We start from the raw sequence: 19688 nt of genomic DNA, 5'->3' as shown, positions 1-19688 counted from the left end.
ATCAGCAGTCAGGATCACCCTCTTGATTGTGAAATCTTTCTCAAATATGAACCCCCACCCCCCAGAAAACAAATGGTGCATTCAAACTTTGGTCAGTCATAAACAAGATGTTTCACTTAATGAGTGTCAACCTAAAACAGATGCATATTTCCATTTTCTGTAAATAAAAGCAAAACCAAAATACAATACTCGTCAACAATACCTGCACATACAATGCATATTTTCACTTTCAAATTCTTCCATTTTGAAACATTAAAACAAGAATAATTGCCTACTAACCTTTGCCAGGTCCACCAATGTGTTGGCTTGATCATTCAGTTTCCTTTGTTCCATTTTTACACTTCTTAATCTAAAAAGTGGAATCTTAAGTCAGATTTGTGTGTTTGTGTAGTCATGCAAGGATTTCTAAAAAGCATGCATAAAATTTACAAGAACAAATAACTGCATGGACAATGCCTTGAGTACTTTGTGTAAATTCAGAATTGGTCATGTGCCTGCTACAATGAGAAGCATGCTTCTTCAACACCGCAAAAAAGGAAAGAGCAAGGAAATGTGATGTCCTTGAGAATACTATTTGCCATGGTTAAAATTGAATTCAAAAAGGGAGATAACAATTTATCCAGACTACATGAAAGAAAGCCAAAACATTCCTCAAAGCCTCAGTATCGTGACAAGTAGACATAGGAAGAAACATAGAACAATTGTTTTTTGTCATTAATGCTGTAGTAATCAAGAATCTTCCCATGTCTACATGACTAGATACAGGTATTAGCCCTGTTCTGTCGGAAATGGATTGGGTTAGCAGGTGTTTGAACCTGATGGAGATACAGTGATAAGTGAGTTTCTTATTGCTTTAAACACAACTTCCATCTGACCAGCAGCTAAATAAACAATGTACTTGCCAATACACTTCATTTTCTTACATAACTTGTGAATCTAAATATGCTTACATTTTAAATGTATATTAGATATACCTTTTCAATGCACTATTTAAACGAGAGAATTGAGAAACTATGCAAGAAGTATGTATTTTTCTCTGATGCCTACCTATCTGCATTGTTATTAATTAGTTATACACAATCTTGGAACATGATCTTTCTTATGGGTTCTTTGAATCAAAGTAAATGTTTAGTAAAGTAAGGGTTTGTAGATGTGATTTTCACAAATAGGCATTTTATTATTTAAGTATGAGTGCTTTGTTAAACATTTCCCAACAGAGGATTACTTGAACTTTTCGCGACTTTTCTGCTGGATGTTTGAAGTAAGACACAGTCTTTTTCAAAATCAGCACATCAATTTATAAGAGACCTGGTAAGTCTACTAGTATGCCATGGGCCAGCCAAGCGAACTATTTGGTTAGCTGTCAAATCAAAGTAAATTTAGCAGTATTTTGTGGAACATGGGTTGCCAGTGTGTACTCTGCCTATTTCTCAATTATCATGTTACTTAGAAAATTTTGTGTATCTTATAAAAGAAACATGATTTCACAAAGGCATATAAACCTGTTCTTGTATAAACAAAAACTAAACTCTAGCAGTGGCACAAAAGAACCCCATGTCACCGCCAGTCTCTGTAGTAGAGCCACAGCAGTTCAGAAGGGCTTACTCTTTTTCACTTCTGTAAGCCTCAAAGTGCTCCAAACAATAATGTGGAAAATCATTTTGGTTCCTCTGTATTTTGAATGTAGGGGATGAAATTCTGACACCCTTTAAATTAATGACAAAACTGCTAATGGCTTCACTGGGATCAGGATTATTTCCCTAAACTCTTGGGAGCAAACAACTCTCTTCATTTCCAGCAGCTCGATGCTTCCAAGATAGCTACAAATTATTTTAATCCAGAGGCAGAATTGAGGGAATTGGGGAAGGAATCCTACGCAGTGGTGCTTATTTTTCCAAAGGAATCTGGGGAAAAGGGCTACAAATGACCTCTTAAATGATAAGAAACAGATGAAGCAATATAAATATATACACATATATATATATATATTATTTTTTTTAAATGGAAGTTTTCTTCAAGATACACCAGAATTGGGAAGTTTGTGTCCAAATCTTTGGTTACCAAGCATTTCTTTTATTATCCAGGCTAACCTCCATGAGAAAGTTATGAAGATTGAAATATCTTTCTTAGAACATGGAAATAACTCCGACAAGGTAGAAACCAACTGTTTGCATAAAGTTGACATTCCAGCATCTTGTTACTGGAATGCGATACGCTCTTCTTCCCCTGGAGGCCTCCTTTAGAGCACAACATAAAAACAGATTGTAGGAATGTTGCTTTCAGAGTCTGTGAGTGGAAGCTATGCTAAAGCAAAAATATGGAAGCACTTCCGAAGTATGGAGCTGTATCATCATAGTCTCAGTAACTAATACTCAGGTAAGTTTGTAATGACTTGACTGGAGAATGACAATCCTGGTGTTTTGGTAAACATCTCTCAGACAATTTGCAGAACATGTTTTTTCCGCTTTTCTTCAGATTCCTTGACACACCCGTTTGCCAGTGAATATGTCCACTTAAAAATTTTGAGCAAATCATTGACAATGTAGCAAAACAGGTACCAACTGACACCAATGTGATAGACGTTACAGTCTGTAAAAACGTATACCTAGGTAATGGCAAGTCTTTAGCTGCAGCAGCCAGATTTAAAGAAAACTTATGGACTTTTGTTCTTAAGTTCACGAAGAGAAAATATGAAACACCTTGATTTTATAAACTTCACTTATCACAGCAAAAGATCATGATTCTGGATCGCGTTTCCATGGTAGCAATCAGACCACCGAAGTTCACAAATAAAGACTCTATTTTTTGCATGCAGACAGTGGTAAACTCTGCAAATTTAGAAAGGAACGGCTCATACAACTTACTTCCGAGCTCTATTTTCATTTTGTTGAAATAAAAAGACAAAACAAAAGAAAACAAACTGTAAAATATACTAAAACAACCAAATGAGCACAGTGGGCTCGATTCAGCAGGTGGGAAGTCCTAGTTGCCTCTGCTTCCAACCAGTAATTGCCTCAGGTGGAGTCTAAATCCACCTGCTGTCATGATGAAGTACTTTCAGTACCTTGAAACCTTCCCATTAACTATCATCTGTACATTTTCTTATTCATAGAATTCATAAAGTCTTTTTAATGATATTGTTTAGAGTGGTGATTTCACCTTCACCTTATTTAGTATGCATGAGAAGCAAAAATGATCCAGACCAGCGGAAGGCAGCACAGTCATGGATAATCATGTTTTAGGGCTGTGACTGTGAGTTTGAGACTGTTAACATGATCTGCTCTCGTTTGTTGTATAAAACTGAAGCTTCACTTCTTTTATTCCCGTCTCCAGCCAAATGACTGAAAAGGTGAAGGAGGAGGACTAAAAAAAAATCCTAAAAATCCAGAAAAATGGAAGAGAGCCATATACCACCATGAGTCCCTTGGTCCCTTGAGAAAAGTTTGGATGCAAAGAGAGAGAAAATAAATCACACCCAGCTACTCTGCTGCAGCTGGAAGAAAGCAAACTGCTAGAGCAATGTTTCCATCTGTGGGACATTCTTCTGCATACTGAGAAAATTATCTAAATTTTTGTTCTTAAATACAAGGTTTTGGAATGGGATGCGAGTGCTAAAGAACATTAGGAAATATATTATTAACACAGCTGTTCAAAGTTTTGCTGGCACAGCTAGGAAAAAACTTACTTCCACCTTCTCCACCCCACCTGATTAATGAATTTTTAAGGCAGGTGCAGAACAATAGTTTACACCCTGTGAAGTTCTTCTGAACTTGAATGATATATGAAGCTGCAGATCGAGCCTGCTGTGCTTTTTAGATTCGTCTTTAAATACATGTGCACGCACACAAGACACACACACAAACAATAAATAGGAAAGGTAAAATGTTAAGGAATAAGTTTTTCAATAAGGCATTCAAGTCTGGCAAAGGATGCAAAGGACACACCATTCTCTACCCCAGGACCCTCTCCCACCCCTCCCTGCTTCCCAATCCTTTAAGCATGATGACTATACTGCACAAATATACTTTTTATCCTTGGGGAAAATGCCTCAACTTCTGCAGTCCTTTCATTACCTCAAGTATGTCTGTAACAGCACAGTAACATTTAACATGGCAAGTCTGCTAAATATGATATGGTAATCAAGGCTTACAGAGTACTTCATACCTTCAAAACTTAGCTACCTATTCTTTTAAAACACAATTACAAAACAGAGAAGCAATGACTGTTAGCCTAAATTTACTAATAGGAAATAAGATAACCTGGCTTTTCCTTTCTCTTCACCATGCAAGATGAGACATAGGAGTCCTTTTAATGAACGTACGTGGGTCAGATGGATGCTTCCTTCACTTCTCCTCACGGGCTGGGTCACACACAGATGTTATCAAAATATCAGTATAAAATGAACCTTGATTAATTTATCTACATTTCCTTCAAGTATCTCTGGAAAACCCTTTTCATAGGCCAGACAAATGGCTGCCTGAGGCTGGATGGGGCATCAAACAGAACAAATAGTGGCATGAGTCCTAACCATCCCTTATGGTTTTGGTTCTTGGTGACAAAAGTCTCTTTTTTTTCTTCTGTGTAGTCCAAGGAAAAGGAACTGAATCACCATGAAATTCTTCAGGGTTTTATGTGCTTTATGACAAATATGTATTAGGAGTTTCAGATGAATACTGGAATTACCATAATTCAGTTTAGTCCTACTAAACTGTTCACAGTTCTCAGGTTTTCTTCAACTGTTTTGGAGTTCAGCAGAGGGAAAGAAGTCATCTGAATTATGGCAGAGGTGTTCAAGGGTCATAAAATGTCTGTTGGTGTATTTTCTCATTTTCTCTATGTCAGGGGTAGTAGCTGATTGACCAATACTTGCTTTTATCCACTGAGGAAATGGCAACAAATTACTGTTGAGCTGTAAAAATGAAGCTTGATGCATACTCTTTTTTAATTAAATGCTACATACACACTCATAGCCTCTCTTTTATCACATCATTCTGATCTGAAAGTATCAAAATAACTACTACAAATGATTTTATTTTTTTTTTGCTTTTCTTCTATATACTGCAGCTTGCTTGTATCTTACCACCTGTAAGCAAATACATAACAACAAAGGACATTCTCTGTGGCAAAGGACAAAGAAGAAGTCATAGCTATTTCAAGAAGCATGGAAAACTCCTATAAAACCTATAAACAATTCTGATTTAAACTGTGTTGGGCATACCTTCAGCATACGTTCTTTTGTAAACAGACAGCACAGTAAAACCTTATTTTTGTCTTACTCAGAGAAAAAAATCAAACTCGAGAGCAATATTCTGTTAAAAGGGAGAAGGGGAGAGTGTAAGATAGAAAATAACAGAAAGAGAGAAAAGAAGTGAAAAAGAGAGAACACCTGGAGAGGAAAAACAAAGCAAAATAGTACTTACTGATGAATAGCTTGCAAGAATTTGCGTTGATGTTTCCTTACTTTCGCATGGTCTATCTTTTTAACCAGCTTTGTGTTTTTATAAATTAACCATGTTTCCCTGAGTACATTGGCCGCTGCATTTTTCACCTGTTTAATAAAACAAAAACACCAGGCTGACCAAAAAAGCAGTATGTCATATTTTATCATTTCTAGCATAAACACTTAAGACCCTGCCAAACTGTGGGAAATGACTACATCAGGAAGCTGTAGCAGTGACAGCAGAAAACGGAAGCTGGGCTAAGGGAACTAAGTACTGAGCAATTTCTGTCTTATTTACAAATATGATACCAGCTATCTTTGCATCTGAGAATCACTTGTCCTTCTTTAAAAAGAATTAGCATCATCCAGTGTTTATGGCAATATAAATTACAGTGAGGAAATATTAATGAATTATTTGCATGGTAATTAGCTAAACTATTTTATAAGACCATAAAGTTTCTCTCCTTCTTGTTGTATCACTATCACCTCTTATTTCTCTTTGCAGTTTACCACCATTTAAAAATTCCAGAGCTGTTTGGAGCTAGCTGGAATTTTTGTTGTTTGTTTACACTTTTCATTCTTGTTATTTTCTTAACATTCTCAGAAGAGATGAAAAAAACTCTTGTCAATTAATGTGACTTGTGTTTTCTTTCCTAAGTGCTTTGATATTTTTTTTAAATGAGGTTTTCCACACAATGTTAAAGGTAGGAGTACCTACAGTTCCTTCCTAGGCCCTCAAACATTTTCAGGAATGATTGAAAACAACTGACAAAGAATTTCAATGCAGTGTTTATTAACAGAATTGCTATGTTACTTGCAAAGGCAACTTGTTCTGGATGCTGATCTTTGTTTTCTCTCTCCCCTGCTGTATATCATGCCTGTCACTGCAGCATCAGAGCTAAGTCTCTGTATAGGTAGTGGCACTGTAGGAACACATTGCAGTAGCTCCACCCAGCAGGAGGTTCCCACCTTGTACCTTTAATGGGTTGGACAACCTTGGTCCTGACTTCAGTGGAAGCCAGATTGCATTTTAGAGACTTCCTTGCAAACTTTATCTAGCCCTTGCATATTACCATAAGGTATGGTTATCTTCAGGTCCTGGGAAAACCTCTCCAGTGTCCGCGTAACGTAGTTGCAATCTGATGTGCATCTCAGATTTGCTTGCTTGGTTTGCTTTTCATTTGCTTTGAGTTGCATGAGTTTGAAGCACCACTCAGATACACTATGAAATTGATAATTAGATATATGTGAAGAATAGCTGGATAGAATGAACTTTAAAAGGCACAAGTGAACTTTAAAAGGCACAAATGAACACCTGGCTCAAAATCTGGCCAATCTTGACAAAATCTTCTTCCCTCCTAAGACATTTTAGTTCATCTGTCAGATCACAGTTGAAAAATATTCCTGTCAGATCTTTCAACAGCAACTTCATACCTCATCATGGGCAAGAATCAAAGCAGACTGCTGTGTTTGAAACCTGCCATTCTGTTACCAGAAGTCAGAGAGACTGTTTTAGTTTACTACTATTTTATATTCCTCACGTTTTAGTTCCCTGTGCTAGGACTCATCTAGCCAAATTCCTAAATTTACGGTCGATTCCTTCTGTAATCAAATGAGCTGATACAGGTAAGACTCACTTCAGTTTTGGTGTCACTACTGTAGATTTCCAAATGTGTTAGGAAAGGGCAAATTATTGCCTGTGGTCTAGTATCAGCAGGACCCTAATTCACTGTAACAGCTGTGTTAAGGCACCCTGCTCAGATGGACACCTCAACTGAAGTTACAAGAACTCACCCTTTTGACCTTTGTAAGAACTGCCTTCCCACACACATCCTTAGTTTTTCCCCCCTGTGACTGCTTAGGGGAGGTATAGGCATTTAGAGGTGACCAGCACAGATATGTGGCAGCCAGCACCACCAGACCTGTGTGCTGACCTGCTAGGAGCACACTTTGTGGAGACACTGTGTGGCTGTCCCCAGCTGGGGGCCTGGGGCTGCATTGCTGCAAGAAGCTCTGCTGATGCAGCCAACCTCCACACCGAGAGCAGAATCACGGCTGCCAGTTTGGGAAAAAATTAAGAAGTTCAAGAAAAATTTAAAATAGCACTTTTAAATGAATTCTAATTATTTCTGGGTTTATTTTTTTTTTTAATAACCCATTTTAACATATTTCTTTCTTCTACAAAACATCTGCCTTTGTGCTTCAGTACTGTATGCAGCTAAATGAACCCTTTGCTCAGCGTCCAAACAATTACCTCTCCTGCAAACTACGAACATGTCTTTTTCTTCATAGCTTTAAATCCTCCCATGTCAGTCATTTCACCTATTGCAGCTACAAGTTTTCTCATATGCTGCATGAAAGTTTTTTACTTTAACATATTATTTTCTAGTTTTACAGCATTTAAATGCTGGTTACACCAATTATCTTCCATCTGCAAGGATCTTCTACAGGAAAAAATTCAAATACTCAAAAATCCTCCAGGAATTTGCAGTTACCCTCAATTCAAAGAAAAGCTCAGGGCATTCCATTTCCTCTGTTCAAAATCACACCCATGAAAAAGCCCAGTAGAGGAACGGAGCAGGAGACCATTTAAAATGAATCCAGAAATAAATTAACATACCTTTCCTTTTCAGCTGTGAATATAAAGTGTGACTTACTCTTTTAGTTAGCTGGGTGTCCATCATGAAATTATGCACATGTTTTTCAGCTTTGGTAAGTTCTAACTTCCTTGCCACCACAGCTACCACCAGTGCAGTGCACCCAGCACCCTGAAAACAATAAAACAAACCCCCAAGTTGTTACTACTGCATTTTGCAGTTTTTTGTTGTTGTTGTTGTTGTTTTGTTTTGTTTTTTTGGTGGAAGTTTCTCCTTTGCTGTAGAAATATGGTAGGCATCAGGTATTCATCCCTGGTAAATATAGTGAACATGCTACAGATATTTCCGTTCAAAATAATAGGAAGAGTCAGCAATTACAGGCTGGTATACTGTCAAGGCATCAAAATAATTAGTGAGCAGCATCATTTAGAAGTTCTGCTTTTTTTCCTGCAGGGGTTGAAAATGTGAACACATCCCATTTCTAGTGCAAAACAAAGGGGTGTGTGTGAACAAAACAACTTTTAGAACCCAGAATGTTAGTAAATAAATGCAAAATACCCTGTTCTTAATAACTGTCTTGAGGTTACAACAACTAAAGAAGAAGATTAGATTAGTATTTAGGACACTAAAAAGTTTCTTAGGATTTTTTTTAGAGCCTGAAAATAAAATTATCATAAATTTAGTATTTAATCATTTTAGTATACTTTCCTGTTGTTTTTTGAGCTTTCATTGATTTTTTTTCTGTAGGAATTATTAATTTCTTATTAACATAAAAAATAGCATACAAGCATTATTTCAGCAAAATCTGAATGGAGAAAATATCAAGTCACTAATTTGTGCAGTGTATATGTATGCACACACATGCATATGCACAGACATGCATGTTCATAACAGGACAAAGTGTCAGTTTCTTTGAAATGGCAGTATCTTTATCAGCATCACAGTATTTTATTTTTCTGTGGAGGTGAGGAAGAGAGAAGAAGAAGTTGGCTAAAATGAGTCAGGTATGGAGAAACAGTATGTATTATACAAATCTCAAGGTATCATTTACTCTCTGATGCTCTTACTAGCATTACTACTGCTGGTTTCATGTTTTTTCTTCTCTTTATTTAAACAAACAAAAATGCTCTTAAAAAATAAAAATCACATTAAACACACAAGGCTGTGTTCACCACATCTAGTTGTTATTGCACCTGTGTCAGTTACTCTCCAGTGTAAAGCAGTCTCTTGTTGCACACTGAATCTTAATACACTTTTAGACACAATGTTCTTCCATTCTTTCTGTATTTTTCCTATTAATTTACTCTCTCTCCATTCCTCCCCACTCCCCCATGCCTGCCTTACTATCTCCAGAAGATGCAGCCCAAATTCCTGAATCCAACTTCCAAAATACAAATTCCACTACTAAATACACAGAGAATGGAAAATAAATTAACTCTCTGGAACTCCTTGTTCACATAGTGTCCTCAAAAAAAAATTAATCTGCCCTCTCTACTTCCTTACTGAGGCACCCAATTAATTTTGTGAGAGTGTCCAATTAATTAATTTCCACTGGTAGATTGTTCCAAGATATTCATCTGCTTCCTCACAAGGACCTGATCCTCTGCAATTAGTTCTTACTTAGCCAAGTTTCTATCCCCAACAGCCCTCAACACTCCCTTGAACACATCCTTTATAATTTTGCTGCATTTCCCCCTCCAGCTTCTCTCCTGTCCTCCGTACTAAGCTTTCAGGCTTTGCTGTGCCCTCTCCCCCTGTGCTCTAGCCCTATGCTGAGCGAAGTTCACATTTATTTGAAGTCGCCCTCTCTCTTCATGAGATAAGGGCAAAATGGGGTTATAACTAATCCTTTGCTTTCCCATATCCCACTCAGAAACAAAAAAGAAGAAGACAGGCAATGCAGCTTAAGACTGAGAGTTTCAGAAATGCTGAGAAGAGAAATGGGCAGGAGCTGCTCTTCTGTATGCCCTACCTCCTCAGAAAATAGACAGCTCTTCTTCAGTCTCCTTACTGTGAAGGAGTGCAGGAGGGAAGTACTAAAATGCAGAAGACTTCCCTGTGGGCAAAAAAAAAATAAAAATATGACCCCATAAAATAGCAAGGAAGAAGAGGAGAAAAAAAAAAAAAAAAGAGGAAAAAAAATGAAATCTTTTGATCCCGTATGTCAGGATAAATGGGGCCAAATGTTGATCCAATGACATGATTTGAATTCTGCCTGCTTAGAGTGAGAATGTTAAAATGGGATGAGGCTGTTAATACAAAGAGGCCTGCTCACCACTGGCAAAACAGCACAAAACAGCTATTTATGCTTAATAATCAGGGAAGAAAAATATTAGACCCACCCCCCCACACACACACACACAAAAAAAGGACTGGAGGAATGGTGACAGATGAGTGGAATTTGTTTGCGTTGAAATTATCCCAGGCTTTTGGGACTAACTCACATGCCTTAAAGTGGCACCAGAGTTATAAGGGCCAATATCTGCTAAAAAAAAGCTTTATATCTCACATGAAAGACAGCACCTGCAGCAGTAAAACAGTGTCACTGGCTCGCTGTGAAAGCCACCTCTGTGTCACAAACGGGCTGCTATCTTCCTCATCACCAGAACAGCTTACTGCAACTGCACGGTGGTCTAGATGCAAATTATACGCTTGGTGTTGTGGGTTATGATGGTTCTCAGTATAAGAGAATGAGATCTTTTAGCATCTCTGCACGAGAAAAAAGAAGTATACTCTTTGCATGTTTACTTTTTGCACTAACTTGAAGGAAACCAAATTATACTGATTCTTTGAACAGCTATCAGCTTACAGAGATAACACTGATATACTACCTAAAGAACAAAATTCTAATTAATATTTTATTTTACAGCGCTCTGTGCTTTTACACAGCTTACCTAAAGATTTCAGCATCCTTAAAAATACTCAGAAAGTGAGAATTATTCCAAATTGCAGAAATGAAATGGAGGCAATACTGTTGCTTTAAGATGGTAGCATCATAAGCATCATGCCTGCTGTTTTTTAATAGCACAATTGACATGAAAATAAGTAACATGAATTCTATAAATTCCTGCTCAGTTGCCCCCCCCCCCTTTTTTTTTTCTTTCATCAATATTTCAGAATTTAGAAGTCACTTTCTTACTAAAATGACTTAGGCTAAATAAAAGCACCACATTATTTCAACTGCAAGAAGGGCTCTTTTGAGAATAAAATTCTAAAAAAGTCTTATATTTGATTACTGCATTTTATAATTTCATTCATCATTCTTTTTATCCTGTTTTGAAGTAAATAAACTAAATCATTGCTTCAAGCTCCTGCTTAACTTTCAGGGGAATTATATATCATCAAAAGAAAATGAAAAGGGCAGGAATATGCATATTTTCAAGTATTAAGGCAGTAATTAATTCTATTTGGACCTTGTATTCCTCAGTCAGTCCCTGTCTTTCTCTTCCATTTCTGAGTTGCCTCAGTTATTTTGTTTTGGTAAGCAGACCAATTTTAAGGGCACTTAGGACTTCCAGTATATCCACAGCTAGGGGGAAAAAGAATGAAAGAATATTTGTAACATTCCCTCATCAGTCCTTTGAACCATTATCTAGATACATATACATCTGAAATCCATTGAATTCCACCCCACAGAACCATCCCTTCAAAGCGTGGCTGAAATGATGCAAAAGCAAATGTCAGATTTTAAAGAAAAGCATCTTTTTGTGCTAGTTAGTAAATGTTCATAACTATGTACAACAGAAAGTTCTGATTTAGGACTATTCCACAAAGAAGGGAAATAATGACCGATTATTAAATATTAATATATTTGCTGACTATTCAGATTTCTAATGATTTGAGGAAAATTTAAAAAACAAATAATTCAGATTTCATAGTTTCTCAAATCTGCTGAAACGTTTGACATGATCTCACCCGTGAAATGAAGCATTATACAATTACAAGCTGTGTTGAAAGGTACCATCACAGCTGTTAAAAAGCACAAACTGTGTTATTATATGTTAAAAAAATAGTAATATGTACAGTGTGAGCAAACTAGGCAAGCCAAAATGAAGGCTTAACTGTGTTGCTAATTTGATCCATTTATTGGAAACTTTCAAGTAAATAGTATCAGATAACCTTTCAGCAACTTATTTCTTTCAAATACTACGTGAAAAAAGGCTTTCCAGAAACCATAAAGTTTATAAGCTCAGCATCCTTAATTTTTCTGCTTTCCAGAAGGATGTGCAGGCTGAACAAAATTATCTTATAAACAAGGAGAAGTCCCAAACAATCACCCAGTTGAAAACTGGCTTCTCTAAAATGACAAGACCAAGACTCCACCAATAAGCCTATTTTCCATTTAAAATGATCTGAAGTTGAAGTATGCAGACCTCATCCTGAATGCATACCTTATCTTGATTGGTATGAAATAGTTTCTCTTAGTCTTTGGTAAAAGCAAGAAGTCTGAAAACAAATATATGACACATCCTCAGTCTTTCAATTGGGCAAAACAAGCACCAGCTTGGATTAGACTGCACAATGGCATCAAATCTCTTCTGTTGATGTAAAACTTGCTTTTCTGAGTAGTACAATCTTGAAGCATAAGATTTATAGGCATTTACACTGGTCAGAACTCTCCTTGACTGTCAACTTTTTCGCTGCTCTCCTGTATGAAAACATTTTGATATATCTGCAGACAACATCAGGATATTCTTCATATCTTTATTCTAAACATGCTGCTCCTGCTCAGGACAAAGAACGATGATTTAAACTCAAACGTTCATGCAGGTAAGCAATAGTCCATGAAAGCTCTCCTTAGCGATCTTCTTTGCTGAGTAGAATACGGACAATGTTGCATGGATGGAAATAAGCTTGTGTGTGGTTATTTGACTCACATATGTACTTAGAAACTTTTTAAACACTAGTCGGCTAATTCTTTTCCTCAGTTACACAAGCCTAAATGATGACTTATGTTCCTTACAAAAGTGGAAGATTGGCCCCAGAAAAGAGGCACTGGCTTTTTAACATCAAGCCCACACAATTTTAAGACAGCGAGAGACGAAAGGTGAAATTAATTCTATTTTGAGTTACATTTAAATTTAGCAACTGAACAAAATGCTTAAATGTGCCCTCCAGAACAAAGTAACTATTACTTCATGTTTTCTTTCATTTTGCTGTTAGACCTACAGCATTCCTTTTCCGTCCACACAGTCAAAGCTCTCCTCTCAGCACTTAGTTCTGAATTATTGCAAGCCTCCTTTCATCTGCTTTCAAGCAAATTATCCCATCCTTAGTCATATTGGAGACTGCTGCAATGATTTATTTTCTCCGCCCATCATTTTTGCCCAGTTTTTCATCTATTCCCTTCCCCATGGCATCACATATAGAACATTTGCCCTCAGTTTCAGTATGTTATGACTCTACATTCTTCCAGTTCGTCAGTATAGAAACTGTGTATATTTTTGCTCTGATAATCCCACTTAAAAACAAAACAAAACAAAACAAACAAACAAACAAAAACCACTGCATTGTCCTTTGATTGAGGAAAAACTCACCAAAAACATGTACAAATCTAATCGTGAGTTTCCTTTCAAATTTTGCCCACCATCATTTTTAGGCAATTACTAGAAAGCCTGACGAAACAATACTTTAGACTCCTGGTGTGCCGAAGGATCACTTGTTTAGATCCCACATAACACCTCCTTGTTCCCAGCTTTCTTTGCACTATGAAGATGTTAAGCTGTTTAGGAATTTGGAGTATGTGTTTCTACTGTCTTTATACAGTACTGGTATCAGTAAGAGCAGGTGTTTAGAGTACTGAAGTAATATAAATAACAATAAATGAAGGTGGTAGGTCTGTATTAACCAACTGTACTGTACACATCGTTATACTGGACCTGTCTTTGTCTTTTTTCTCCTGTCCTTTTTTCTCCTTCAGATCCTGTTGGGCTCTGCTGAGGTTATGCATCGATCTTACATGCTATAACAGATGAGACGACTTTAGCAGTCTAATCACAGTCCTCTGTCCTTCCCTTCACTAATGCAGCCCACCCTGAGCTTTCTGCTCTTATCACCTGGATTGCCTGAGCAGGCTAATTTAAAGCTACAACAGAGAATTTTATATTGTGGCAAACCACAGCAGTCAGTCACAACAGCTAGAGGGAAAATCTGTTGTTGCCCAGATTGACTAAAATCACAGAAATCTTATCTGATGAGTGTGAGGCTAAGAAGTTTGGATCAAGATCGTGTCTTTCCTACCATTCACAACTGCTAAGACTGAGGTTCACACTGATCCAATATACAGTGACTGCAAAACTGCAGAGTTCAGACTGAGATGTCAATAAAGTCTAGTGCTTGCCATTAGCATTCTTGCAACAGTCCCATTCCAGTGAAAAACAAAGAGAGGTGCTTGCAACTCTTCGACCAAAGGGTTATGTTCAGGGGTTGCTTTCACGGTCTTTCAAAATCTGTGACAAGTAGGGCTAGCACTGGCTGATAAGCTGCACTGAAAACATCACTTGGTCAGCAGTTTAAAAGTCTGCATTTCAGAGAATGCCTCTGGCATTTCCACTTGGTTCTTTCTTTGGTAGGGCTCCAAAATACATTTACAGACAACAGTGAACTGAGAAATTTCTGCAACTGCCTGGAGGTCACATATATATGCCCAGAGGGTATTATCAGTGAGAAAGAAAGTAATACGGTCTATCAGTGTCTCAGCTGAAAGTCTCCTGGCAGCTTTGGTTTACTGGACTGGAAGTGAAGTGCAGTCTTTAGCGCTGTAGTTGTCACAAAAATGTCCTGCTATACTTGCCTGTAGCTGAAAGAAGGCAGCTGCCACATTTCTTGCTCATTTCCCTTGAGATCCACTGAGGGAGAGAGAAGGTCCGCTTTGCAGACATATGGCTCTGGTGGGAAATTTAGCTCTGTACCAGAAAAGGCACAACATTCTTCCTGCTGCTCTGTATAAAATGAAAACCTGCAAGAATTTAAACAAATACTCTGTTCATTTGGCTTTCTAAAAGGTGGACTTAGAGGACCACCTGGGAAGGGGAAAAAATAATCTTGTTTGAAGCAAAAAAATTCTCCAAAACAAGCAATGCAAAAGTCATGGGAGGAATCCATCCACAAGACAGACAGAGGCTATGGAAATGGTGTTGCATAAATGCATTTTTGCATTTGTCATTGTTTACTGGGACGGAAGTGTAACTTTGCAACACTGAAACAAAGTAGGATGAGTAATAGGACAACAACTATACCATCACAGCCAAAACTGTGACCTAAAATAGTTTTGCATTATTTATACTTTCGTATATTCAGTATTTGCCTGGCTTCAGTGGAGGTTTTCTGCACCACAGCTAGAATTTGGTGGTAACATGTAAATTTCTCATCTACAGAACAGCAGATGAATGGATTCTTTACTTCCCATTAGTCTGTAAAGTTCTGGCAATGTTGCAAAAAAACAAAGAAATAATAAAAATAATGAGGAGTATTACATGTCATACACAAAAAATGAAACGGATTAAATACTCCCAGACAATATCAGGTAGTAGCAGGGGGGATGAAGTGAACTCTGTTCTTTAGTAATGCAAGCTGAGTATGGGGAAAGGCTTCTGGGACAGCACAAGAAACATTTCCTAAAAAAAAAAAAAAAAAAAAAAAGACAGTCTGGCTTCTGTAAATGAACCTAAAAATGACAGTGGTGCTAGCTCAGACGAGCACAATGACAGAACGCACCATGATATCTGGGCTCCTGGGAAACTGTGAGTGGTCTTAACAGCTGAAAACACCCTGGCAAACATGACACTGCCTGACATGCAAAAAAACCTTTCTGCTGAGCAAGGAGGTGCTTTCACTTAAGCAGCAGGCTGACCAGGCTATGATGCTGATGGGAAACATTCGTTTAGTAGTTCAGAATGAGACCTACTGATGATATTCTTGTCCAATGTGTGTGTTGTAAATAAAAAAAAAAAAGTTTCGTAACAATATGTATAAAAGTATATTAAAATTCCTTTATTAAATCTTAAGTTATTGCAGATGAAACAAAACCAACTTATATGGTTTAACAACAAAGTAGAGGTTCTCCTAAAACAATCATCAGCTGCAGGCATATTTATGTAAACAAAGACATCATGAGACAATTGCTGTTCATTCCAGTCAGTAACAGACTGCCTTTGAACTTGCTGAAATGCATCTGCAATTCCTAAATGAGATCAAAGTAGGAAACAGTTCTCCTGTCCTCCGACACTTCAAAAACTTCCCTGATCTGCTGGGAAAGAGGCAGAACTGAAAACCTTCTGTGCTGGGTTGACCTTGGCTGCTCACCAGGTGCCTACCCAGTCATCCTCTCACACTCTCAGAGCAAGATGGTGCGGTGCAAGAGAACTTCAGGGGAATTGGGGCTGCGGTCAGTCTGTAGCACTTGGTCTCTGCCGCTCCCTCACAGTCCGTCTCTGCCCCTGCTCCATGTGGGGTCCCTCCCAGGGATGCTGTCCTTCCCAAACTGATCCTGGGGGGCTGCCCACAGGCAGCAGCTCTTCAAGCACTACTCCCACACGGCTCCGCCCCATGGGGTCCATCCATCCATCCATCCCCCAGGAGCAAACTGCTCCAGCACGGGTCCCCCACGGGTGGGCGGCAGCTCCCCCCAGACCCCCTGCTCCTGCGGGGGCTCCTCTCCACGGGCTGCAGCTCCGGCCCGGGGCCTGCTCCTGCGGGGGCTCTCCATGGGCTGCAGCCTCCTCCAGGCCACATCCACCTGCTCCACCGGGGGCTCCTCCACCCATGGGGGGGCTGCAGCGTGGAGATCTGCTCCATGTGGGACCCATGGGCTGCAGGGGGACAGCCTGCTCCACCAGGGGCCTCTCCCTGCACAGCCCGCAGGGGAACTACTGCTGCCTGCCTGCAGCACCTCCTGCCCTGACCTTGGTGTCTGCAAGGCTGGTTCTCCCCCTTCTCTCTCAGATATTGTTGCCCAGCAGATTTTTTCCTTTTCTTAACTCTGCTCTCCCAGCGGCCCACCCAGCATTGCTCATGGCTCAGCTCTGGCCAGCAGCAGGTCCCTTTTGGAGCAGGTGGAGCTGGCTCTGCTCCGACACGGGGCAGCTGCTGGGCTCGGCTCACACAGACCACCCCTCCAGTCCCACCACCACCAAAACGTTGCCATGTAAATCCAGTATGCCAGAAGTATGTTTATGTTTTGTTCCTGAAAAAAGTTTCCATTTTGACAAACTTGTGTGCTCGAACAACAATAATAGAGGAGCTGAGGACTTTCTGACCTGCACGACTTTTTCTAGTTCCAACCCTAAATAATTCAAACACCATTAAATGTCTTCTCCATTTTATGATTCTGCTTGATACGCTGTCCAGCTACATGCTATTATGTTAGAAGGAATAAAAACAATCTGTTGTGAATCCTGACATCACTTATGTTAATTATTTAATTTTCAGAATCGATTGAATTAAATTCTATCATATACTTGAAATGTAGACCAAAAACACTATCAATTCACATGAAAACCTTTTTTTCTCCGGGCTTTCAGGGAAATAAAAACCAAGCTGTGTTCTACATTTTTGAAATTCCTCCGGTAAGCTTCTCATCAACAAAACTATTCACAAAATTGCTCTCACCTTTTTTCCACCAGGCACTAGACATGGTAAAAATATTACACATTGATAACCAATGTACAAAATGCTCTAGGTAAACCTTTAAATGGCAACACAACCTATTATTCTTATACTGTTATTATAGATAATTGACTCTTTTCTATCACTTAATAATACAAATCTAGCCAAAAAGCAGCATATTTGTCTTAATCATACCTTTTCAGCTCTTTGAGTGTAATTCAAAGTACATTTCTGTGTTTCATAAACAATTATGTTTCTGCAACTCATTACAGAATTAAATATAAAGATTGTTTTTTTTTTTTGTAAAAAATCCCACAATGTTTTAGGCATCTTATACAAAATGATTTGTGACCTTTTAGTAAATTACCCATAAAAGTTCTAAAAAACAGTTTTCATATTACACTGCTCCAATCTTGTTTAACTTCTTTTTCTTTACTTTCAGCAGCCAATGTAGCCAATGTTAACAAGACAGTTAAAATCTCATTTTTTTTTCAATCTAGAAACTATTAATTTTCAAAGATGTTACAATTCAGATTTTCCTACCAATAAAAATCACATGATTAAAAATGAAACCATTCTAGATGCCACGTTCCTGATGTAGGCAGTCCTATGTTGATAAGAACTGGATGAGTCTGATATAAAACTGTATGCACAAACAAGACAATTTAACCACAGGTAAGAGTCCACTTTTCTCAGAAACACCTAATCCTCTTGATTTTTTTTGGCACATGTACGATAGGAATTGTGATTCTTTTAAATTAAATGCAAATTTCCACATGTACATTAAAAGTTGCAGCATGAGATGTTTTAAAATGGGATCTGATTCATTTTTAATTCACCATGTAGAACTTATAAAAACCCTAGGAGCAGATATTACACACTGACTATATTGTGACTACTCAAATAAGAATTCTTCAGCTATACAAATGGAGTTCAAATATAATGGTTGAAGATGCTACTTAAAATGTTTCTAGATGAAACATTTAATGTTGCCCACCTCTATGATGTAAGTTTAAGAAAATCTTCATAACTTCTTTCTTTTATGATCTTAATGATCTCTTCAGAGTTCTTTTCAATAACAGAACCTTTTATTGCTGCAATTTTGGCAACAGCATGACCAAGCCTCTAAAAGAACAGTTATTTGATCTAAAGCAATCTTCACCCAACCTGTAGCCAATCACTCTTTGCATCCTGTGACAGGACAATTGCAACTCATTCATTTTATTGTGGCAAAATTGGTTTGACCTACTAAGTTCTTCATGTCTTCTAACTGCTGGCAGCTAGCCCATTAGGAAAATTCTGCATCCTTATCTCTGCATCATACAATCAATGCACAAGCTCACAACATAATGCTCAACAGAAAAGGACAAGTCCTTCTCAAACCTTGCAGCAGATTCTTTTATTTGCAGTCATAAGAATGCATTGCTATTATTTCATCTTGCATAAATAAAAAAAAAAATACAAAGGACTGTAAAATTATCTAAAAATAGTTATTTCCTAGTCATTGTGGCACAAATTGCATGGAATTACTACAATGCATCAGAAAGAGGCAATTTTGCTTTTTCCAACTGTAATGGTTCTTAACAGAGATTAATAGACCCCCTGCTCTCACACAAGACCAGGAACTACTCAACATCCTCTGGATTCTTCATATACCTTCAATAGGTCATTCATTCATTACAATTCTTCCCATCTTTCAGTCAACAGGTACACACCTTCCGATATCTTCTCCCATTTGCCCCTTCTTTTTCCTTCTATCAATTTCTATTTCCCTTCTCCAAATTTTTGCTATCCTCACCATAATCCTCACAAAGCAAGAAAAATTTGGCAAACCGCTCCAAAGCCCTGACACCATAAAGCCATTAAGCAGTTGAAAATGCTCTGTTTATAAGCTGTTCCACTCAGTACCAGCACAAAGTGCTCCAACTGTAGTTGAGCTCAGCCTGCTGACCAGGATCTGAGAGGTCCACTTGGGTACTACTGCATATTCAGTGTGCATATTTAGTGATAACCACTGCATATTCAGTGAGCAGAAATAATCCTGC

At 38.1% G+C, this 19688-nt stretch overlaps 1 protein-coding gene across 4 annotated transcripts in view; it reads right to left on the bottom strand.

Annotated features, from left to right (window-relative positions):
- KCNN2 (potassium calcium-activated channel subfamily N member 2) overlaps window positions 1–19688 on the bottom strand; it is a gene marked incomplete at its 5' end in the record, with an annotated part of 78968 nt that overhangs the window by 5849 nt on the left and 53431 nt on the right. Inside the window, 3 exons of one of the 4 annotated variants that reach the window (XM_084305168.1) lie at window positions 280–349; window positions 5421–5548; window positions 8098–8208. In XM_084305168.1, the coding sequence (XP_084161294.1) occupies window positions 280–349; window positions 5421–5548; window positions 8098–8208 (309 nt within the window). Of the gene's footprint in view, window positions 1–279; window positions 350–4008; window positions 4910–5420; window positions 5549–8097; window positions 8209–19688 lie in introns of those variants that run through there. The other 3 variants (XM_084305170.1, XM_084305171.1, XM_084305169.1) reach the window with 3 other exon arrangements.

This window comes from Netta rufina, assembly GCF_964035555.1.
Source record: "Netta rufina genome assembly, chromosome: Z".
In the NCBI taxonomy this organism is placed as follows: Eukaryota; Metazoa; Chordata; class Aves; order Anseriformes; family Anatidae; genus Netta; species Netta rufina.
This window is presented reverse-complemented; position numbering and strand designations above follow the sequence as displayed.